At 40.4% G+C, this 24,112-nt stretch overlaps 2 protein-coding genes across 25 annotated transcripts in view; both read left to right on the top strand.

Moving 5' to 3' along the window:
* Positions 1-15,222, top strand: part of RAI14 (retinoic acid induced 14) — a 179,539-nt gene extending 164,317 nt beyond the window's left edge. For 9 of the 22 annotated variants that reach the window (XM_072605852.1, XM_072605847.1, XM_072605853.1 and 6 more), the window contains 8 exons: positions 579-665; positions 1,510-1,596; positions 3,687-3,741; positions 5,154-5,272; positions 6,434-7,951; positions 9,376-9,525; positions 12,422-12,487; positions 13,233-15,222. In XM_072605852.1, coding sequence (XP_072461953.1) covers positions 579-665; positions 1,510-1,596; positions 3,687-3,741; positions 5,154-5,272; positions 6,434-7,951; positions 9,376-9,525; positions 12,422-12,487; positions 13,233-13,310 — 2,160 coding nt within the window. In that variant the 3' untranslated portion in view covers positions 13,311-15,222. The remainder of the gene's footprint in view (positions 1-578; positions 666-1,509; positions 1,597-3,686; positions 3,742-5,153; positions 5,273-6,433; positions 7,952-9,375; positions 9,526-12,421; positions 12,488-13,232) is intronic. The other 13 variants (XM_072605864.1, XM_072605865.1, XM_072605863.1 and 10 more) reach the window with 3 other exon arrangements.
* Positions 15,223-18,922: 3,700 nt separating this feature from the next.
* Positions 18,923-24,112, top strand: part of TTC23L (tetratricopeptide repeat domain 23 like) — a 52,210-nt gene continuing 47,020 nt past the window's right edge. For 2 of the 3 annotated variants that reach the window (XM_072605878.1, XM_072605875.1), the window contains exons 1-2: positions 18,923-19,150; positions 22,872-23,024. In XM_072605878.1, the coding sequence (XP_072461979.1) occupies positions 22,990-23,024 (35 nt within the window). In that variant the 5' untranslated portion in view covers positions 18,923-19,150; positions 22,872-22,989. Of the gene's footprint in view, positions 19,151-19,722; positions 19,853-22,871; positions 23,025-24,112 lie in introns of all 3 variants that reach the window. The other variant, XM_072605877.1, reaches the window with a different exon arrangement.

Below are 24,112 nucleotides of genomic sequence, written 5' to 3'. Positions count from 1 at the left end.
TTTTTTCCAGAACTACAGAGTACTTTATTAAATGCTAAGTACTGTGTTTTATAAAAGGTAATTTTTGGGCTAAAGGGGAAGGATGGAATTCCATTCATTGAATGGGATTTTTTTATTGGCCACAACACCACAAAGATAAAGGGTTTTTGTTTTTTATTTTAACCTATTGGACCAGGTGTTCCAAAGAAAGGAGAAAAGAATCACCTTTAGAGGAGAGGAAGGAAATTAAAAGCAATACACCGCTTTTTGCACAGTAGGCATTTAATAAATATTGGCTAAGTCAACGACTGCAATAAATGAGTCTTCCTCCCAATCTTTCACCACCTTGTTTTCTTGTTTATGCTTTTTCCTTCCTATTGAAGCATGGAGTGCCAAAAGGAAGCTTAGCATGCATAGAATACTATCTCTTTTTTGGTCATATGTTTCAGACCCAGGTATTTACGTAAATTTAGAGAGAGCGAAAAGAAGAAATGCATGTGCTACTGAGATTTTTTTCTTGTTTGTTTTGAAAAACTACTTGCTCAGACTTTACTAACCAGACTAACCCGCCTCCATTCTCTGGCCTGTGAAACTTCCAGCATGATCAAGTCTCTAAAATAAGCTCAGAAAGAAGTGGAACTCCCAAAAAACGCAGAGCTCCACCACCTCCTATCAGTCCTTCCCAGGTAAAATTAAATTAAATTAAAAAGAATAATGTAGCAAAGTCAGACTTTTTTTTTTAACTTTAGCACTAAAAGGAAGGGGTCATAGAACTGAAATTGAATGATACACTTGAACTTTAGCATGATCTGTTTCTTAACATTACTTTGCATAGGACAGCAAAGGGATCTCATTACCAGTCATGAAAACAGGTTTCTTTTGCTTTATCACAAAACTGGGAGAAATATACCAGGATGTCAGGGAGGCTAAAGCAGATATAGCTAAAAAGTTATGACTGAACTTTTTTTTTTTAAAGGTGCTTTATTTTAAGTTTATGATCAATTCTTTGTTATCTGTACAAATAGAATTGGAACAGTGGTGCTGATCAGAAAAAAAGTTTTTTGGATCACACCCCTCTCCCCTAATGTACCATCCTAATTGGGTCAAAACTGAGGAAATATAAAGTTTATGTGCATTACCTAAGTCTCCAGTGACTCAATGAGGGGGGAAGTCCAGAAATTAGTGGAATTGCAAACAAAACAAAACATCCTAGCAGTTAGAATTTTATGCAGATATTCCACAAAGGAAGAAATCTACCTACCATAGAGAATGATGTTTTTTCCATGGAGTGTCTTTAAAAGCAATTTCGTTACTTATCTGTCATTTTCTTCAGCTCGAAGAAAGCTTCATGGGCTGTGGGTTGTTTGAGTTTGGGGTTGAACTGAATTGAAAATAGATAAACTTTTCTGTTAAAAACTTGATTTGACTGTTACTCACCAGGAGGGTTAGGTCTCTAAGTTGCCACCTTGGTTCTGACCTACACAAGTGAGGAAACATCCTCTGTTAGTGATTTTATTTTTTGTTTTTCAGTTGAGTGACCTGTCTACGCCACGTTCAGTAACTTCAACTCCATCGTCAAGAAAAGAACCAGTATTTTTCCCTGAGCAGTCTTTCAAGGTATAATCATACAGAATATTTCCATTAAATACATATTTGCTTAACAACCACAGCTTGGGAGGGATAATAAAATCTTTACTGATTAAAATGAAACTTTGAACAACACCCACTTCCCCTTATCTCAGGGCTGTTCCAGCAAGGTGTTTCATTTTAGATTCATCTTTATGTAAAGAAGATAATGGTTGATGACAGTGCTGGGTAGCTAATCTTTCCCTTCCCCTGAATATTATAATCAGTGTTCCAGACCTCTGAGTCAGGAAAAAGTAGTTCTACTTCTGAAATTTAATATACTTTTCTCTGCTAATGTGGCAATGACTCAAAAGAAACCATGCATTCCAAACAGGAATTCTGCCAATAACCACGTGATTGGGGAAAGAGGAAGGTAAAAGAGTTCACTTTCAGGAGGGGGGAGAAATGTTACGAATGAGGCTGTTTTAAAAACAAGAATTATTCCCCTTGTTCTTGTACCTTCTTCCTCTGCAAAAAGTCTGACTGCTTAAGGTTTTCCTTGTAAAAAAATTGTTTCTGGGATCATTATCTACTATTCATCCAAATGAAGTATTTTATTTGTAGGAGAGCCCTCTCGGGCTTTGAAATTACAGGAATGTTTTTAGCTGTGTAGATTGAGATTTACGGATTAAGATTTCCTGGGATAAAGGAGTTAGAGGAAATCATCTAGGGCTCCCCTATCAGGGCAGATAAGCACTTTTTAAAATTAAAACATTTAAAATGAGATAATCTTTCTATCCACAATTAAGTTTAGTTTTTTTATGTGTATTCTTTGTTGTTGTCTTAACTAAAAGTTGGTAGGAGATTATTAATGCCAGATAACTTATTCAGAGAGGATGGGGGGAGGGGGTGGCAGGAAAGATAGATTGTGGAACAATGAAAAGAGAATTTAATTTGAAATCAAAGGGCCTGTGTTTGAATCCAGCTCTGCTACTTACTGCCCATATGACTTTGGGCAAGCCATTAACCTTTCTAGGCCTCATTTCCTTATTTGTAAAATAAGAGAATCAGACTATATAATTTCTAAGGTTATTTTCAGTTCTCATTTCTTTAAGCCATAATATGAAAGTGCTAAAAAAAAAACAAACCCACAATATTCTTCAGTATTTTTTTTAAACTTAGCAAATCACTTAATAGGTAGAGGGTTTGCCTTGTAATCAGAAAGACCTAGGTTTAAGTCCTATCTCTGACTTATACTAGCTGTGTGATAGTGGGCAAGTCAGTTAACTACTTAGTTCTCCAGGCTACCCTCTTAAAATTGTAGTTTGTAAATGAGTTGTTGATGTTCCAAATTAGGAGTTCCCTAGCTAATTACATCACAGGTCTAAGATTTCTTCCTCTTTCCCCTCTCCCCCCCCCCAAAAAGGGGGCAATTAGCAGCTAAGACTTGAGGTAGCCTTGTCTTTTCTGATCTTAGGGCACGGCTCATTAAAAAAAGCTTTTAGATGGACCAGATATAGACCTTCATTCTTAACTTCTGGGGAGTCTAAGACTGGTAGATCTTATATGCTTGGGAGATCTGAGCTGCTAGAATGAGCCAAGCTGAAGGGGTAGCCATATGGATTCAGTAAGCCTCCAGGAGTGGAGGCTCACCACTACATTGCCCCAGAAGGAATGAATATACCCACATCGGAAACAAAGCAGGTCAGAACTCCCATGCCAGTCAGAGTAGGGCCAGGCCCTTAAGGGGCCCCTGAACTTCTTGTCTGGGCAAGACTCAAGTCTTTAAAATTTTTTTAAAGTTGTTAGATGCAACAAATAGATGCTTAAAACCTGCTATAATTTTTTTAATAACAACATTGTTACATTTGTTCATTGAATTTATTACATACGTGAGACTATTCCTTCTCTCCCTATCTAAATTAGAAATGGGGATTTTCAGAGATTTGTTACCATTTTGAAATGCCATGTTGAAATCTGTTGCTTTTCTTCCCCCAAAAAAAGAAAGAAACTCTTCTTATTCTACAATTCTACCTGACTTCACTCGGCATGGTGTGTAGGAGTTGCGTGTTTTGTTTGTATTTTTTTTAATGAAGAAAATGTTTCTCCGAAGCCTAATCAGAAGTTACCTTGTGTCTCAGCAGGAAGAGGTCAGCTCTCTACGGGATAAAGACCGACTGAGTGATAGTACTGCAGGTAAGGTATAAAGGCTAGGGGGCTGGGATAGGGGTGGGGAGGAGTATCAGGGATGGAGCGAGGATGATTATCCTTGTTCCAGGGACTAGCCTTTATCTCTTTTCAGTTCCAGCACAGTGCTTCACACATAATAGAGCCTAATAAATGTTGATTGGATTTGAATTTCCATGTGCCTTTGAAGATCCTAGTGGGCACACGTTTAGAGACAGATTACCATATGTCTTATATTAGCCTATGGGCCTTTAAATTGTCGCTATGTTAAGCTTTCCATTTCCTAATGAAGTGATATTATGTAATTGACTTAATTATTATATGTAGGCATTAGTTTCAAAATACAGGAGTGGATCTGGTGCAAAAATTACCCCCATTTAAAATGGTAAAAATCCTTTCCACCCCCTAGACCCTTTCAAAGTGCCATGACCTTGTCAGTGGAAGACCAAAACCTGATATAGGTACATACCCTTCACTGAAAGCAAAACTTGTCGGATGGCAAAATTGCTAATAGAGCAAGTCCTTTGGATGCAAAAGCAAAATTTCCCCAGGAAGAATTTTTATCTTTCATCTTATCATTTCAAGGAAAGATGTGAGCTGATGCCAGTGATAAAGATAAAATCAACATTTATTAAGTGCCTGCTGTATGCTCCTGTGTTTGGATTTTACATGAGTTTTGTCCTTTTTCCTGTAAGCGGTAGGGAGCCATTGACAGTTTTTGAGCAAGGAAACATGGTTGAGTCAGCGCATTAAGAATCCTGAGAGTGCTGAGGGGTGAATTGGAAGGGAAAGATACTCCTGTGGTGCAGTGGAACTGAGGGCTATAGAATTCCTGACTTTGCCACTTACTAGCTTTGTGACCATGGACACATTACTTAACCTGAGTTTCACAATCCTCCTCTCTCCAGTGAAGGGGTTAGATGACCTAAAATCACTTCAGTCTTTGATCCAATGATCAATTTATTGCTGTAGTCTAGGAGTGTGGCAACAGGGACTTGAGCTAGGAAAAGAGCAGCGGGCAAGATACACAAAGGAAGAAGAAAAACCAGAACTGGGGTTTTTGAGTTTGGTAGAACGGTGTGGTACTGTCACATACAAAAAAAATGGGCAGGAAAGCCATTTTTGGAGTTCAGTTCAGGGCAGCTAGGTAGCATAGTGGATAGAATACCCAGACTGGAGTCAGGAAGACTCATCTTCCTGAGTTCAAATCTGGCCTCAGACTCTTAGTAGCTTGTGACCCTGGGCAAGACATTTGACCCTTTTTGCCTCAGTTTCCTCATCTGTAAAGTAAGCTGGAAAAGGAAATGACAAACCACTCCGGTATCCTTGCCAAGAAAATCCCAGATGATGTCAAAGAGAGTCAGATGCAATTGAGCAAGAACAACAGTTTCAATTTTAATGAACTCTATTCTTTTTTTAAGGTGCTGATAGTTTATTGGACATGAGTTATGAGGCTGACCAGCAAGATCTTCTCATACTCTTGCAGGCAAAAGTTGCTTCTCTAACCTTGCATAATAAAGAGTTACAAGACAAATTAAAGGTAAGTAAGCTGAAATTTTTAGATATGTTCTATAATGTGAGATTACTTGATTTTTTTTTTTTTAGGGCCATACGGGGGATATTCAGGATGAGTTCATTTTTTTAATTTTAGTATCTTTTAGTTTCAAACCAGATCTTGAGACCACACTTTTGCTTTTGGGGTTTCTTTTTGGTCAAATACAGTTAATAGTTTTGCAAATTACAGATATAGAAAACACCAATCATTTAGAAATTCATTTGGTAACTCAACTAGGTAACAGCTAGGTTCAGGTAACTAGAGGGTGCAATGGATAGATAGAGCACTGGACTTAGAATCAGGAAGACTCATCTTCTGGAGTTCACATCTGGCCTCAGACACTTTTTAGCTGTTTAACTCTGGGCAAATCACAGCCCTGTTTGCCTCAGTTTCTTATCTGTAAAATGAGCTAGAGAAGAAAATGACAAACCACTCTAATACCTTTGCCAAGAAAACCCCAAATGGCATCACAGAAAGCTGGAAACAATTGAAAAATGACTGTATAATAACAATGGACTTGATGCAACATGGGCAGTAAAGTAGTACAGTGGCCTGGAGTCAAAAAAACTGGAGTTCTAGTTCAGCCTCAGATACTAACTAGCTGTATGGCCCTGGCCAAGTCACTTAATCTCTGTTTGCCTCAGTTTCCTCATTTGTGAAATGAAGACAATAGTACCTACCTCCCAGGATTGTGAGGATCAAGTAATTGTAAAGCACTTAACATGGTGCCGGCATATAGTAAGCATTATATGAATGTTAGCTGTTAATATTATTAAGGGATCTGTTCTCCCAGGCACAGAAAAGAGAGGGAAAAAAAATCCCACATTCTTCTTAGGAAAAGGGCCTTGACAGTTTCAGAGAAAACCAATAATTTGTGGCATTTTCAAGACATTCCAGGGGATTTCATCTTAGTAGTGGGGCAGTATTAGTCTGTGAAACAGATGAGTACCCAGTGGGACGTGTGTTGTTTCTCCCACGTTCTGAATGACATTTCTCCTTAAGACTGCATAGCCTAGAAAAGGGACATTGCTTGGGAATGGTGTCCCATTCAAGTAATAGGTGGTGAGATCCTTCCTTCCCACCTCAATTACTTGGTCAGCTCCTTATCATTCTTTTTTTTTTTTCTTTTTTCTTTTTTTCTAACAGGCCAGAACACCCAAGGAGGGGGAGGCAGACTTAAGCATTGACTCTTATCATTCTACCCAGACTGACTTGGTCCAATTAGCAGATAAACCGAGTGAAACCTCTGCCTTTGTTTTAACCCATACTTTGAGTAAAGCCACTAGCAGTAGTGACATAAAAATTCAGCAGCTTCAGGAAGTTTTACAGGATGTGCAGATGAAACTGGATAGCTCAGAAGCTGAAAGGAGGGAGTTACAAGCCCAGCTTCAGTCTCGAGTTCCAGAATCAATTTGTTTAAACAGCTCTGAGATTTCAGAGAATGGCTCCGACCTCAGCCAAAAACTAAAGGAAACCCAGAGCAAGTATGAAGAGGCTATGAAAGAGGTCTTGAATGTGCAGAAGCAGATGAAATTAGGCCTTGTTGCTCCAGAAAGGAAAGATAACAGTTACTCTGATCTTCATGAGCTGCGGTCCACAGATGAAGCAATTGAAAAGCTCAAGCAAGAGCTACAGGATGCATTAGAAGAAAGTGAAAGAAATAAAGAGAAAGTGAGAGAGTTAGAAGGGAAACTTGAAGAAAAGGAGAAAAGCCTGGCCATCAAGCCACCTGTGGAAGACTATGAGAAAATAAGAAATTCATATTGCTCTGTGATTGAGAATATGAACCAAGAGAAAGCCTTTTTAATTGAAAAATACAAAGACGCTCAAGAAGAAATCAAGAAATTACAAGACACCTTGAAAAGTCAGGCACCACAGGAATCCAGTGATGAGGCGGGAGACATGAAAGAAGCAATGAACAGAATGATCGATGAACTCAACAAGCAGGTGACTGAGCTCTCCCAGCTGTACAAGGAAGCCCAGGCTGAGCTTGAGGACTACAGGAAGAGGAAGTCGCTGGAGGATGTCACTTCTGAATATATCCATAAAGATGAGCACGAGAAGCTTATTCAGGTGACAAATGTGTCCAGGGTGAAAGCCGAACATGAGCTGTCTGAAATGAAGTCTCAGTATTCAAAGGTACTGAATGAAGTAACACAGCTCAAGCAACTAGTTGATGCTCAGAAGCAGAATTCCGTGTCCATCACGGAACATTTGCAAGTGATAACCACACTCCGGAATGCTGCCAAAGAAATGGAGGAAAAAATAAGCAGTCTGAAAGAGCAGCTGGCAGGAAAGGAAACTGAAGTGGCAAACCTTGAGAAGCATCTTTTGGAAGAAAAAGCAGCAATGAATGACGCTATGGTACCTAGAGCCTCCTATGAAAAACTCCAGTCATCTTTGGAAAGTGAAGTGAGTTCATTGACATCTAAATTGAAGGATTCAGTGAAAGAGAGAGAGAAGGTATCTTTAGAAGTGGCTCAGGTGAGAAATGAGGTCTCACAGATAAAAAGGGAAAAGGACAGTATTCAGAATCTCCTGAAAACTAAGGAACAGGAGGTAAATGAACTTCTTCAAAAGTGCCAGCAAGCTCAAGAAGAACTTACAGAAATGAGAAGATATTCTGAGAGCTCTTCAAAATTGGAAGAAGATAAAGACAAGAAGGTTGGTGAAACATTTTTTTTTCCTGTAATGCACCTGTAGGAATTTACTGAAAGGTTTACTAGCCTAAAGGAAAAAAAAGGGGGGGAGAGGTTTTACTCACTCTCATCTCTAGACTACTCATCTTCTACCAACGATACCACAATACATAAAACAGTATTCTTTACCACTTACCTCCCATAATTTTTTTATCTTCCTTGAATATGCGGACTGATTGGTCTCCAGGACAGCCTAAAGAACCAGGAATAGGATATTCATTCATTTAAAAGCATGTAGTGTTAAAAATAAAGGTCCATAAAGCATTTTCAGTTGTTCAATGCTTGGAATCCATGCATCTATAAAAATCATTATACAGAAACTTAACCAGTGTCTTCTGTCAAAAGTAAACCTACCAACTTCAAAACTTCTTAAATAAAAATTCCATTTTTCCTCCCACTGAAAACCTGAATGATCTTCAATTTTAATCCTATTCTCTAAAGGAGAGATTTTTCAAAGTGTGATCTGGTGACCTCTGGAGGTCCCTGAAACCCTTTCAAGGTTTCTAGAAGGTCAAAAGTATTTTCATAATAATAGTAAGACAATTACTAATAAGCAAGTATCAAAGATGAGACCTACATAAACAGAAGTTCTTTGGAAGGGCCTTACTAATTTCTAAGAGAGTAAATTGGTCCAAGACCAAAAAGCTTAAGAGCCACTGCTCTAGGATAATTGGTTTCTACCAAAGCCAATGGAAATACTCCCTGGGCCTCATTTTGAAAGGAGGGTTGGAGGGGGAAAGGGAAGAATGTTTTCTCTGAGGAATCAGAGTTATCCTTTGCAGACAAGAGGAAGAACAAGAAATAGCAGCTCTCCCTGAACAATTGTTCATTGTCTGAATCTGTTTCTGCATTCCTAATGAACCATTCTGTCAAATGCTTCCAGTGTCGTTGGCAGAAACATGGTTTGAGGGGTGTTTTTTGGTTTTAATTTTTGAGGATATGGACCAGGTAGTGCCATCCGAAATGCAATAAGTTAAATAAGCATGGAACAAACCTAAAGAGGGTCCCTTGCTTTAGAGTAATCTCTAGAGAAGTTGGGACTCCTAAGACTTAGCCCCTACCTGGCAGCTGTGTGAGTCTGGGCACGATGGCCTTCTTTCTCTAAACGGAGGATAGGGGTGTTTGTTCTGTTTTTATAGTGCATTTATCCTTAAGAGATAAAATGAGGAAGCTATGCCAGAGTTCTTATAAACTAGGCCCATCAGTACAAAAAAAAAAATGAATGCAAATGCTGTTTAAATTGGACATAAGCATGTCTTCTTAAAAAATGTTTCAGTTGTCTTTTGTAGTAACGTCATTGTAGGAGAAGTTAGTAGAAGTGATTAGACTAGAGGCGTGCCTTTGACATTTAGTTCTGCAAGCATCCTCATGCAGCTCTCGTTTCACTAGATAAATGAGATGTCCAAGGAAGTCATCAAATTAAAGGAAGCTTTGAACAGCCTCTCTCAGCTTTCCTACTCTACCAGTGCATCCAAGAGGCAAAGTCAGCAGCTGGAGGCTCTGCAGCAGCAAGTGAAGCAGCTTCAGAATCAGCTGACGGTGAGTTTGGACTGGTTTCCTTTATCAGGTTAAGTGAAGCAACACGAGCCAACTCTGCTGAAGGAAACTAAAAAATGATCTACTGGGGGAGTGACCTGAGTTGCCTTGGTTTACCTGGAGGTAAAGGTGAAATGATGGAAATAATGACTAAAACAAAGGGAGTTGGGAGGGCAGGTAAAAGGTATTTGAACTCTCCCTCTCCCCCCCTCCCCCTTCCCCTCCTCCTCCCCCTTTCCCTTTCTCCTATCCTCTTCTTTTCTCTTTCTCCCCTCTCCTCCCTCTCACTCACCTTCTCTCCCATATTCTCCATTATTTTGCCTTTGTCTCTTTTTCTCTTTCTCCCAATAGCTAGTGGATGGAGCACTAGGCCTGGTGTCAGAAAGATCTAAGTTCAAATATAGCCTCAGATACTTAACTAGCTGTGTGACCATGACAAGTCATTTAACTTCTGTTCGCCTCAGTTTACCTAACTGTAAAATGGGGGTGGTAACATCACCTACTTTGCCAGCTTGTTTTGCGGATGAAATGAGATTATATTTATAAAGCACTTAGCACATGCCTGACCTCGGTAGGTACTATGTAAATGCTAATTTCCTTGCCCCAGACTTCTCCCATTTACCTCCTCTTCCTGTCCCCCCTCCCCCCAATCACTAACTCATTTACTCTCTAGCTCAGTTGCTTTTTAAGATTTCACCTCAGGTTTTTAAAATAATTTTTTAAATAAAATAATTCCTCCCTAACAATTATATAGAAGGTGGGACTGCCCCTGTGACTTCATGTATGAGGCATTCTCAGTGAGGAAATCCCCTCTACCTTTGCAAGTTGCCTAGGGATTTTACAAGAGAATGTTCTTTATTGGGGGATGGAATCTTCATGATCCAATATACACAAATTTCACCTCATTCCTGGATGCTCTGCTGGATCTAACTTGTAAAATATCTTCTTTCCCCTCCGTCCCTCTATACACACACACCTAGTTCTTAGCTGACAAGCATCCCAGTTATATTTATCATATAATGAAGATGAGGGTAACTTTGTCTCCCAGTTTTCTCTGGTTTAAGAGTATAGTGACGTCTTCAGTGAAGAACTGGCACTGGTCCTTAGCGTTCTAGGAGCTCAACATAGCCATCCTTTTGGTACCTCGATATTGTAGAACTGGAGAGGCATGAGTTAATGCCTACCCCTTCCATACTCCCATAACACTAACCGGTACTGTTGTGAGCAAAGAAGCTTTAGTTCAAATCTGGGACAGTTTGGGATAGCTTTGTCCTCAGGTGGATTGCTCTGGGGTCCCAGCTGTGGACTATAAAGTGCTCCTTAGTAGGGAACTCCCCAAAACCTTAGGGCACCTCCCTGCTGTTAACTTTTATCTTCCTGAGTTATTTCTTTAACCATCTTGTACCTGGTGCTTTTATGCGGGGCATGTTTGGATATGTTTTTTATTAAATGTATTGTTTGTTTGAACCCCTCAGTTTCTGAGTGATTCATTGTACCAGATGCAAAAGCCAGTGTAGATGCTCACCTTTCTGACTCCCCTACTCCTTCAGAGCAAAAATACTAACCGTGGCAAGAGCAGCTAGGTGGCGCAGTGAATAGAGCACCAGTGCAGGAGTCAAGAAGACCTGAGTTCAAATCTCACTCACTAGCTGTGTGACCTTGGGCAAGCCACTTAACCCCAATTGCCTCATCCTGGGTCATCTCCAGTTATCCTGAGGAATATCTGCTCACTGGATTCAGATGGCTATGGGGGACAAGTGAGGCTGGTGACCTGCACAGCCCTCCCTCAGTCAGAACAAAGTCAAGTGCAAGTCATGTCATCATTTCTCTGATGGTATGGTCTTCTTTGGCAACGAAGGATGAACACACGCTAACCATGCAGTAATAAGACTGACTGGAGTGCATCTAATTAGGAAGAAAAGGGGCTTTTTGTTGTTTATAGTTTTACATATGCCTTTCTCTTCATACAAAAGCTTTTATAACCTTATCTACACATAGACACACATAAACACACAGACATGTATGTATAAAACTTGTTTAGTCATATACAACTCTATGTGTTTTTCATTGTTTTTTTTTCTTAGCAAAGATACTGGAGTAGTTTGCCATGTCCTTCTCCAGTGTATCCCCATTTTAAAGATGAGCAACTGAGGCACATAGGTATTGGGTGACTTGCCCAGAGTCACACAGCTAGTAGATGTCTGAGGCTAGATTTGAACTTAGGTCTTCCTGATTCCAGGCCCAGTGGCCTATCTACTGTACCTGTGTGTGTGTGTGCATGCATAGACACACATACACTTGTACATGTACACATGTATACATAAATATGCATGCACACACATATATATATACACACACGTGTGTAAACTGTAAAGTGATATGTGAACATCAGTTATTGTTGTAGTTCATATAATAGTAATAAGGAGATGTAGAGGCAGAATTATATAGTAGCTGGAGAGTGAGGGTTGGAGTCCTAAATACTTGAGTTCCCATTTCACCTGACATATACTAGCTGGGTGAGCCCATGAAAGTCACTTCACTACTCTCTATGTCTCAGGCATGTCACTAAGACTTACGTACAAAGTCACAGGTAGTTTGTTAACCTGCTTTGTTAGAGTGTTGGCAGGCCTCACCCCTTCCAAACCAATGGAATCATAGCTTTTCTGAGCATTTGGATAATCTGCCATATTAGGATATTAAATGGTAAGACTTTCCTAAAATTATTCTCATGTCTCTGGAATTATAATTGGCCTTGTAAAGACTAAAAGCCAGAAACCTCACATATTAGCATGGCATCCTCCTTTATCTGAGGGACACAGACATCACTGTGACCCAACTTTTTATTAGGTGTTCCTAATGACTAAGAACTCCTTTTCATACTAATCTTTTTAAATTCCAGGAGTCCAAGAAACAACACCAGGAGATTGTCTCAGTTTACAGAATGCATCTTCTGTATGCTGTACAGGTACAGTCAATCTACAGAAATATCTCCCCTCTCTCTTAACCAAAAAAAATTTTTTTAAAGTTGTCCCATTAGCTAAGTCATCCAAAGAAGCAGACTTAACAAAAAACACCAACAACAGATACGAGCACTGACATAGGAGGGCAAAAAGCAGGGGCTTCTTTAATTTAAAATATTAAAGGGTTTTTTTTTAATTGACTTTTGTCTACTGGAAGAAATTGTGTCCTTCCCTCTCAGCTCCTTTCTTCAAAGACTAAGTGGGAAATTGAGAGGCAGAATTCCCTGGAAGTATTTTAATAATTTGCTCTCCTTTGTATAGTCAGATGGTACTGTTGATGTATATTCCACAGAACATGTGGTTTTTTAGTGTTTCCATTGGTGGTGATGAGTTTTTCCACTGAATCCTATCCTTGTTGTCCTCATTTGGAGTAATGACTTACTTGCCTGGGGCTAAGACTTCAATGTGGTAACTAATTAGATTTGATAACATTGGCCAGTGGCAGCCTTAGGTCACTGAATACCTGAGAGAAAAGTCACTTGACCTCTGTTGTAATTTCCTCTGGAAGTGAAATATCCAGACCTGTACAGTAGGGCTGACCCTTTCCCTACTGAGGGGATAGAAGAGTTTCTGGGTAAAGGGCTTCATGATTGTCAGATGGTTCACCACAAGTAATGGGGATGTTATGGTCTATATTTGTTCAAATGTGTTCTCTGTTATATTGATTGTATTTTTATCTGAATTTCCTAGGGCCAGATGGATGAAGATGTCCAGAAAGTACTGAAGCAAATCCTCACCATGTGTAAAAACCAATCACAAAAGAAGTGAGAGACTCTGGGACTCAGTGCCAACCCCTCACATTTGCCATATTTGCCTTAAAGCAGGAGTTAAGGTTGGCAGCCACTGCCATTTTTCTCATCTGTTTGTATGCACTGTGAGTTCACATAGCTGCCCTCTCAAGCTTCTTCCCTACACAAGGACTTCTGAGGACTGTCCCCAAGGGAAGACCTTCCATTCTTCAGAATCGTCTGTTGACTTTAAGACCTAAAGTACTAGCCTTGTGATGAGCTGAGGTTGTTAAGTCCAGATCTTGGTGCTAGCTGATGACACACCTGGTTTGGGTCTGTGCGACTAAGGGACTCCACTGAGATGGTCCGTTGGATGGTGGTGACCTGCAAACCCCCACAGGTCTTGGTGTTAGTCAATCCCAGCTGTTGCAAATCTTGTGGTGAATGCTGTTGCAACTCCTTTTCCCATGGCTGCCCTCCACCCCTACTTTTAGTTAGAAGCACTCAAGATTTTAGGCTGACATTAACCTTTAACATGATTTAATTGCTAACCAAATTAACCCTGGCACTGGTTACAAGGTACACTACAAAACCCCCTCATCATGTCCTCTGGATGGAGTACATACTTAGTTCCCAACCATTTTTTTTTCCCTTCTCCTACCTTTCATCTCTTAGAGCTGTGCTGTTCAGTCCAGCAATTGGATGAATAGGATTAACTAAAATATATAGGTTAAAAACATAAATGAGTTGATTTTAAAGATTTCAGAAAACAAAAAACCTTTAAATGACACATTGCAAACAACCTATGCAAGCTTGCCTACTACTAGTGTTGTCCATAAAGCTCAGGAAATCCAAGTCCATGTTTTTCAACAAGGGGTTACAGTAAACAGTTCGTTTACAACTAAAAGAAATGCCTCGTAGTTCCTAACCTCACTTTTGTAAAGATGTTTTTTCTCCATTATATTTTTATTGGCCATTACAGATTTTTGGTACCTAAGCCATTTACTACATAAAATTTGCATTACACTATGTTAACACAATATTTTAGATAACCATGATTTAGACTTAAAATGTCTTTGGGTAAAAGTTTTCAGCTGTAGCAAAATGTACTAGAAATACTCTCAGCTCATCACAAAGTCCCAGCAGATACTAGGAAGGAGGTTTGGCCATCTGTTTGTGCTCTTGGAGCTGTCAAGCATTCCTGATGAACATCCGCCTTGCTCTTTTGGCTAAGTGTCAGGACATCATAACTGTGTTTACTTTTCCAAACATTGGGAGCATGGCTAATACCAGTCATTGAAAATTGGTAAAACCCTGATATGGTCCAGCCCTCATAATGCATAGCAAATATCTAAGGAAGAAATACTTTTCTATTCCTGTGCCATACTTAGAAGTTAAAACTTGTCTAAATTGCTTGTAGCTTCACTTATGGCCTTGTTCTTACTGAGGTATACAAATATTTAAAAAAAAATCTTTGAGGTGTTTCACCCAGAAGCTGTGTCTGCTTTGACTGAATGGACAGTGTGGCTCAAGGCTTCCTGAATTCAGTGCTGTCTAGAGCACATGCTCTCTAAACACTGGCAAAGCAAAATGGCTTTAAAACTTCCTGTCAAATAATATAGGTCTTGGTGTTACTTCAGTTGTTTAATTAACTGTAATTTGATAATTTTGAAAAAGCTCCAAAGAAATGTGAAAGGACTTTTTTGGGGGGTCAGCACTTAAGAGAACACACACACACAAAATATTTCAGCACACAAATGCTGCAGAATCTAAAACTTGAGACATTTTATAGGTTTCCTGACAATTTTAGTCTTTTACTTTGTTTCATTATGCGTATTTATTACAAGTATCCTGGTTAAATATTGAAAAGTTATACACTATAGTCTAGCATTTTTGTCTTTGTAATTTACAGGAGTTTATGCAGAAAATAAACTTTGTTTCCATCGTTTTCATCTCTGTCCAGTTTTTAATGTCCTTATTCACCACTTACACAGTTTGGGAAGAAATGTTGTATTTAGCTGTTAATACTCTTTGAGGGAGAAGCCATCCTATTTTAGCTATATCCATTAGAAGGAGTTATCAAACGAAAAATACTTATCTGCCAGTATGGTAGCTCCCACCTGCCTAATCCCTGCTGCTGGGGAGCTATTGGATCACGAGCTCGGGAGTTCTGAGCTGCTGTGTGGCTAAAGTCAATTAAATCCATCGTGGATGTGAGTATAATTAGCCCAAAGAACAGGAAGTTTGGAGGGAGGTATAGAGGAATGGGGGAGGGGGCCAGTTAGGAGGCTGTTGCAGTATTCCAAATGAGAGGTGATAAGGGCCTGAACTACAGTGATGGCTTCATGAGTAAAGATGCTCCAGACAAGATCTGACAAGTGATTGTGACATTCGGGGTGAGTGAGGAGTTAAGGGTGACACCACGGTTGTGAACTTGAGTGACTACAAGATTCCCTCAGTAGTAACGTAATGATATATGAAAAACATCACAACTCATTCATGCTGGGGTATTTCTATGATACTGGCTCTTTCTCACAAACACAAAACGGAGGGGCCGGGGTAGGGTTGGATCTTACTCATGGGTCAATGTCACAATGTATAAAGCCTACCCACCCAAGGGTGACGATCCCTCATCACATTGCTAATTCATCTCAAACTTGCAGTCCACCGAAAACCCCAGATATTTTTCAGAACTGCTACCTATAGAGACCTAGATATCTCTATATACTGCCCTTATCTTGTCATTTGATTTTTCATACCCAAATATAAGATTTTTCATTTATCCCTTATTACCTCATTTCATTAGATTAATCTTAATACTCTAACCTGTCAAGAGCTTCTTGGATCTTAAATCTGCTATCCAGTGGGTTAACTAACTATTCTTTGTTCATCTGCAGTTTTGGTGAGTATGCCATGTATGCCTTCATCTGAGGAACAGATTACTCAAACCCATATGACCCATTCCAAGTCCAGTATTCTTTCTATTGACTTCCATGAAGCTTAAGAAGGAGGACGATGAGAAAACAAGACCAGAATTAGTGACCATGTGCTTCTCTTTGTAAATAACTGCCTATATTCAGTGCGTCACAGCGTAGGGATAACGATCTCCCTCCACCTTTCACAGAAAAAGAAGCTCAAAGATGTGTCCAAAGGCATGAAGCAATATGATGACTAAGCCAAACTTCTATGTTTCTGTTGTATGTACAGTTTTCTTCCCTTCTTACTCCCAGGTTGCATATATTATTAGAAGGGTTACTTTATTAATAACTCAGCATTTTCTTTAGGGTGACCCAATTAGGTCTCTTATGAACATTTTAAGGGAACACATAATAGTGACCTCCCAAACCTAAAGCTACCTGGGACCTAGAAACCTTACTTCCCTTTTAATATAATTATGTGGCTATTAGTGTGGGCAGCTAGGTGGAGCAATGGGTAAGGTACCAAGTCTGGAGTCAGTGAGATTCATCTTCCTGAATTCAAATCTAGTTTCAGACACTAACTGTGGGTCCCTGGGCAAGGCACATAACCCAGTTTGCCTGTGGCAAACCACTGCAGTATCTTTGCCAAGAAAATCCCAAATGGGGTCATGAAGAGTCAGATACAATTGAAACTACTGAACAACAAAAAAACCATTAGTGCCAGGACCAAATATATCCATAGCAGAATAACCCTACCCCATCCCAATACATTTTTTTATCCAGGTGAAATCAAGTTAAAGTCAATCCCAAGTATCTAATAGACTCATCTTTTTAGTGCCAGCTGGCACAGATAACTACTCTTCACCCTGCTGCCTGCATCCTCAAGTCAATGACCCAGCACTCTGGTCCTGTGGGGATTGAGATGATTACCTACCCTCTTACCACCCCATCCCACTCCTTACTCCCCCCTTCCCATTTACTGTATCACAAAGACAATTTGTATAACCGTATACCATATAACAAAGACAATTTCTTCCCCCATACTTCCAAATGCAAAAGTACAGACATTTTTTAAATCCCTCTTTTTTCCTGGAAAGGCATCATCTCTAAATAACCTGACACAGCTTCTAATGCTTGCAGATTGATTACTTGGATTGTTGAAGGTTAAAGAAAAATAAGTATTAGAGAAGAGGACTCAGCCCTACCCGAATAGCTGCCTTCCATAATCCCTAAACATTAAATATTGTCCAAATGACCCCTGGGGATTGCAAAGGTGTTGAAGATGTATTTCTTCCTTGTTGAATGGAGGAAGATCGAGGAGGTGGGCTCTCCTTTGCTTGGTGCCTTGAGAGCCCATCATTTAACTCTACCATTGGAATCAAGTTTTATTTGAAGGACTACTTAATCACTTAGGCTGAAGGGCAGTTGGCTGACATGACTCAAAAGTATAAAACACTCCAAATCTGGAAATGGGATGAATTATAACCCTCTTCGTTTTTACAGATAAAGAACACAGTGCCCAGAGAAGTTAATGCAGAGCATCAAATCAATTTGTAGAGCTAGCCACACACCACAAGGCCAAGGAACCTGATGTTGTCCATTTCGGATGTGTGACCACCTCATCAACTAACCCAGCAATTCCTTCTAGGACTGGTGCGTTGTCTTTCCCCATTAGACTGTAAGTCTCTTGAGGGAGGACACCATTTTGCATATTTATTTCCAGCACTTAGCACAGTGTTTGGCACACAGTAATCATTTAATAAATGTTTATTGACTGGCTGTAATTATTACTCTTGCATAGGTTACTCTGGACCAGACCTACCTTTTCCCGAATAGTGAAGGCTGTGCCTGCTATGAAAATGGGATTTGAGCGAGGGGAAAAAATACTCCTTTCCTGGACTTCTTTAGCCATCTTCCCCCGAAATTTCCCCCATTAGCAATACATTCCTTTGTGTTAAATCACTCCCTCCTCAAGACGGCCTTTGGCGGTATGGAAAGAGCTGTTTAACCACAGGACTGGCTGTGTGACCTTGGGCAGCTTTTTAACTTTCCTCTGTAAACTCGGAATAATACTTGTACCACTGATCTCACAAATTCTGGTTAAAAAATCAAATGAAATAGTGCATGAGAAGCAGTTCTCCAAACAAACGTGAGCAGTCATCCTTTACAATGCAAACGCCACTGTGAAGGGATGGCAGTACCCCAGACCTGTCTGAACTGGTGCTATTTTTTCTGGGCTCGGAAGGGAGAACCTAGAGCTTCGATTAAGACTGGATTGAATGCAGATTGCTAAGGGCGGATAGGGAGCGGTCCCTCAAATCAGGCGCGCCTACTTGGCTCGCTCCTATACTCTCCCCATGCACGTGGGTCCCCCTCTTCTTGCTCGCACACAGGGGCTTTTTTTGGAGCAGATCTGGGGATGTGGAAAGAGTGAGCAGGCTTTCCTAGGGGAAGGATGATCTGTGCTCCGGTCATGCCCTCACCCCACCCAGAGAAGCGGTCAAGGAACAGGAAAGGGTGGGAAGCGGGGCGCGCCCTCATCCCCTCCTGCGGCGGGCACCGTGCCCATCGCTCCCCGCCGTCTCCTCCTTCTCCTGCCAGCTCGAGCTCCCAGCGCACGGGGCATCCCTTCGTTCGGTTGCCGCGGCAACCGCCAAGGCTGCGTTCGGTGTTCGCTCAGCACCAAGGATGCCCGCCGCAGCGGCCGCGGCGTTCTGTTGCCTTGGTAACCCCCATTGTCTGGCTCCCCCGCCTGCCTCTCTCAGGCGGAGGAGAAGGGTCCCTAGTGCCCCTCGGCTCTCCCGACGGAGGATGCGCTCTCCTGCTGGCAAAGCGCCCTGACATTCCCACGGGAAACCAGGCTGCCCCCTAAGCAAGCGGCTTCTCCCCTGCTCCCACCTCTCCGCACCATTGGAGCCGGGAAGGAGAATTTTTGATTGTGTGTTTCCACTCTCTTTCTCAGGTAATCAGTGCCCCCCGACCCTGGAGACGGTCAGGAAAGGGGTTCAGTGCCTCCCGGGCAAGGGACGGCCCCGGTCCCCACACCCTGGGAGAAGCCCCTGCGGGCCCAGAATTGAGGAATAAAGCAACTTTAGGGAAAGAAAAACGAGACTGAACCCCTCGCCACCTCCCTTCCTCCCCAACATGTGGTTTCCTGGAGGGCTTTCCAAGGTCATTTATGATTTCACCACGCAGCATAGAAGAGACCATCATCATAACTGACGTTTCTGTAGTGCTATAAAGCCTCTTGTTAAACACACAACACCTCATAACTCACAACAGGACTATGGGGTAGGTACTACAGGCACTATGTTTATCACCATGTTACCGGCGAGGGAACTGACACCGCTGGGAAGCGTTAGAAGGCAGAAAGTGGACCGAGGTGTTGCTGACTCCTCGTCCAGCCTGCACGTTTCACTCCACCGTCCACTACCCTGTGCTGCCCTCTCCCAGCATATGGCTTATGAGAGTTATTATTGCTTCTAGTTCTATTAGAATTACTTATATATACCCCAATACTTAAAATTTCCTCAGGGTGAGTTCACCTCTCACAGCCATCTGCGGGCTGGAGCCACTTTATAACTTAGTGGATGGTCTTCAGGAGTTGTTGTGGTCAATACATTCATCACCTAGCATCCAACCTGGTGGACCCTGGGGCAGAAAGGTTGGTTCCTGTTTGACACATCTTCATCTCTGGGTTCCTTCTTGAAGTCTCTCTCTCTCTCTGTCTCACTGTCTCTCTGTCTCTGTCTCTGTCTCTCTGTCTCTGTCTCTGTCTCTCTGTCTCTGTCTCTCTGTCTCTGTCTCTCTCTCTCTCTCTCTCCATTTCTCCTTCTCACCCCCAGCATATCCAGTAGCAGAGCCCACGGTCATCTTTAACCTCCATGAGAACTTGAATGGGTTATTAGTTCAAGATGATAATTATTATAGTATAATAAAATAATGAATAATTATAACAGCTCACATTTATGTATTTCATTAAGACTCACAAATTACAACAACTGTGAGGTTATCATCCCCCTTTTACCGATTACAAAACCAAGACTCAAAGAGACTGAATGACTTGCCCTTGGTCACTTGTCCACAAAGCTCTGCAACTCAAACCCAGTCTTGACACTAAATTATAATGAGTGATAAACAGGCCAGATTTAACATTCTCTGAGGTTATGTGGGGAAAAGAGAGGCAATATGGTTTTGGATAGTGGATAGGATGCTGGACTTGGAAATTTGGGTTCAAATTCTACTTCTGACACATTATGATCTTAGGTAAGTCACTTCATCAGGTATCCTTAGGCAACTCTCTAAAAGTACAAACTATATAGATGACTTTATCCCACACATAGGGAAGAAATCACAGATTATTAACCAGATGTCCTTGAATGTTGTGTTCCTCAAGGATCTGTGATTGACTTCATCTGAATGGTCAGGATTCGTCAATGTTTTGTTTAGAAGACAGCATGGCACAGTGGAATGTACATTGGACCTGGAGTCAGGAGACCTAGGTTCAAATTCTGCTTTGGACATTTTCTAGCTGTTGGACATGGGAAAGGGAAGCATTTATCCTCACAGAGCCTCAGTTTCTTCATCCACCAAATGGGAATAACAATACTTGTACTACTCCCCCCACCTTAGATTTAACTGAGAAAAGTGCTATGCGGAACTTAATTTGATATGTAAACTCAAATAATTATACTGAAATCTCATATTTGGTTTTAGTGCCTTTTAACACCTATTTTAACCAATTCTCCTCCCCTCACCTCGCTCTCTTGTCACAAAGAAAAATATTTAAATGTGACCAGAAGAATCCTTTCCCCACAAAGGGCTTCCTCTGTATTTCACATTGTCTCAGTTCATCCAGAGGTAACTCTCTGTCTTTATGATTCATTGCCCCCCACCCAACAATAACTATGGAGAAATCTATGAAACCAAATTTAAGTATACTGCTCATGTTCACAAAAAGCAGGTAATAGGAACCTTCTAAAAAGCCCAATGTGGACATCAAGCATTTTATTTCTTCTATCATTGAGATAGCTTAAAACACAGAAACCTCATCAGGCACATCAACAAATCACAAAAATATAAAACAGTATTACCCATCATGCATATGTGTGAGTCTCCTAAAAGGTAAAAATGACTGTGAGACTAAAGAAATGGATATTTCATTTTCATCTCATGCCTGTGCTCTTTGAGCAACTATTGCCCAGTCCAGATTTCCTGCACAAACTTGGGCTTTCTTAGTTGCTTTTACCGGTAGCATTCTTGGTGTGCTTTTCCTTATGAATGTACTGCTATTGGGGAAATAATCTCTGGCCACCAGGGACAGAAACATCCATTTCTCAAATTTGTTGGTCACCTGCTTGTATTAGGGGAGACTACAAAAAGGGGGAAGGTGGTCACCTAGCAAACATGTTTTTATTGTCATGATTTCTCCTACCTTTCAGCAACTGGAAGAGTGAGTCCTGAAAAAGAAGTGTTTCTTCTTGGTTCCTCCTGTAGCTTACCACACACATAGCTCCTCCTGACTCTGAAACCAGTTATCTTCGATGCCATCCCTGTATCTGGCAACCAGTCAGGAGTTGTGTCATTTCAATGAAGCACAGGTCCCAAAGAGAGACTAGAATACATGTGCCCAGTTTCCCTTGCTCAGTCCCACTAAATAAGCCAAAGTAGACACAGTGACTAAATCTGACAGGGTAGATGCCACATCCCACATCCACCTCTTTACAGAGCAGTGTTCAAACCTTATTTTTAGCCATGCATTTGAATTGTATCCAGCAGAGTTTCTAACAAATGGGAAAATAGACTGATGAGTTTCACTTCCATTAACGTTTCTCATCTACTAGTGAAATAAAGACGATGAAGTTCTAACTGCTATCTCTATATGACCCTGGCCAAGTCACTCTATTTCTTTCTGACTCAGAGGAAAATGACCTCAAGTCCTTTTGAGTTTGTAGTTCTTCTCCCTGTTCAACTGGATAGTTAGCCACAGAAAAAATGAAGAATGGTCATATTTAACTATTTCAATTTTATAATAGCCTTATATTTATCTATTTCAATTTTATATAGTCTTTCCTCCCACAGTCCTAACATCAGCGAGTGAAATGGCTGGTTGATTCATGAGCTGTAAGTGTGCTGGGCTTTAAAACAGAAAGCAATATGAACTGGGGTGGCTATGAATAAGGCAAAAATCATGATAGGATATTAATTCAAAATGGGAAATTTAGTTTTAATTTAAAAATTGTGCTATTGGCCTTTTTAATTTTGTGCCCTCCCAAAAGAAGTAACCATGAAAAAATGTATGTATATAATTATAGGTCTATAGTCATAATTATATTTATGTATTATATAATGGTAGTCACATAGTTATAGTTATATAGGATATATAGCTATGGCAATATATGCAATTACATAGTTTTATATAATGATAATGTTATATATCCATATACATACATACATATGTACATACATATATGCATATACATATTTATATATACGTGTGTGTGTATATATATACATATGTGTCTGTATATATATAAAACTCTCTGTGTGGAGCTGCACTGTGTTTTTTATGAAATCTCTCATTTAACTGATAATCGATCTACAATCAATGGCAAGAGAAAAGAGGAAGCTCCTGCACATCTCATAACCAGAACTTTATTTTAGTCAGTTGTGCTTCTCTGTAGAAAGAAGATGAAATCTTGTCCTATCAATATCCCTACTGAGGTCAGCAACACAACCTGGAACTCCTGTTTCTGCAAGTAAGCAGAACTGAACTTTGTAGCCTGCAGTAATTCAGGAGACATGGAATGGGACCTCCCAATCATGAAGAATCTTTGGTGAGAGTTTTTTTTAAAAACAGTAATAGATGTATTATATAATATCTGTAGCTCTTCTGTATCTTTATTCTACCTAATGAACCCCCACTGGCACCAGCAAAGCATTAAAGTTTTGGTCCAGGTGTCTGGAATTTGTGACTCAAGTGAAAACTACAATGGAAGAATCAAATTTTCTTCGCACTATTTATATCCTGAGCCAGCATAGTACAATGGGAAGAATACTGACTCTGGAGTCAGGAGGCCCTGGGATCAAAGGTGACTTCTGATTCTTGCTACCTATGTGACCTTTGGACAAATCACTTCAATCCCCTTGGAGTCTTAGTTCCCTCATCTATAAATTGAGGGGATAAGGGAGTATAGACTAGATCAATGGTGACAAAGCTCAAATAGAAATGGGGCCGCTAAACTGTACAGATTGCATATTGACTTAGAAAAGTGCTAATATTAATATTTATGCTTTTTTGTATTTTTATTTGTTTTGTTTAAATATTTACTAATTACATTTTAATCTGTTTTGACACACACTCAGGAGTGTCATAGGCTGCAAGTGGCCTGAGGGCCAGATGTTTGACTATGTACTGATTGTCCTCTAAGAACCTAGTTAAACAAAATAAGGCCATGAGAAGATTCTTTGGACCATTAGAGACCTTCCTCCAAGCTGACAAACTTTAAATGACTCCTTGGCTCTGATCATTCAACCATTTCCAGAGCTACCTACCAGCCCATTATCTAGCCCACACCTCTCCACAAGAATAATATGTTTTGCTGAAATCAGATGCTTTGCTGAAATCCAGGGGAACCATATCCTGATCTTTGAGTTATACTGTGAAATAACGTTAATGTGGCATGATCTATTTATGCCCAATGAAGCCATGGTGGTTCTTTATGATAACTGTTTTCCTTTCAAGATGTTAACTAGCCATATCTTTTCTAATACATCATATAATTTTAGCAGGCATTGAAGTCAAGTTTCTTTGCCTATAATTTATAGACTTTACTCACTTCCCTTTATAGACTATTGGGATATTTGCCTTTGTCTGGTCCTATAGTATTTCCCTGTCATCCTATGCTCTTCTAATGATCACTGA

This window comes from Notamacropus eugenii, chromosome 4 (assembly GCF_028372415.1).
Source record: "Notamacropus eugenii isolate mMacEug1 chromosome 4, mMacEug1.pri_v2, whole genome shotgun sequence".
Taxonomy (NCBI): Eukaryota; Metazoa; Chordata; class Mammalia; order Diprotodontia; family Macropodidae; genus Notamacropus; species Notamacropus eugenii.
This window is presented reverse-complemented; position numbering and strand designations above follow the sequence as displayed.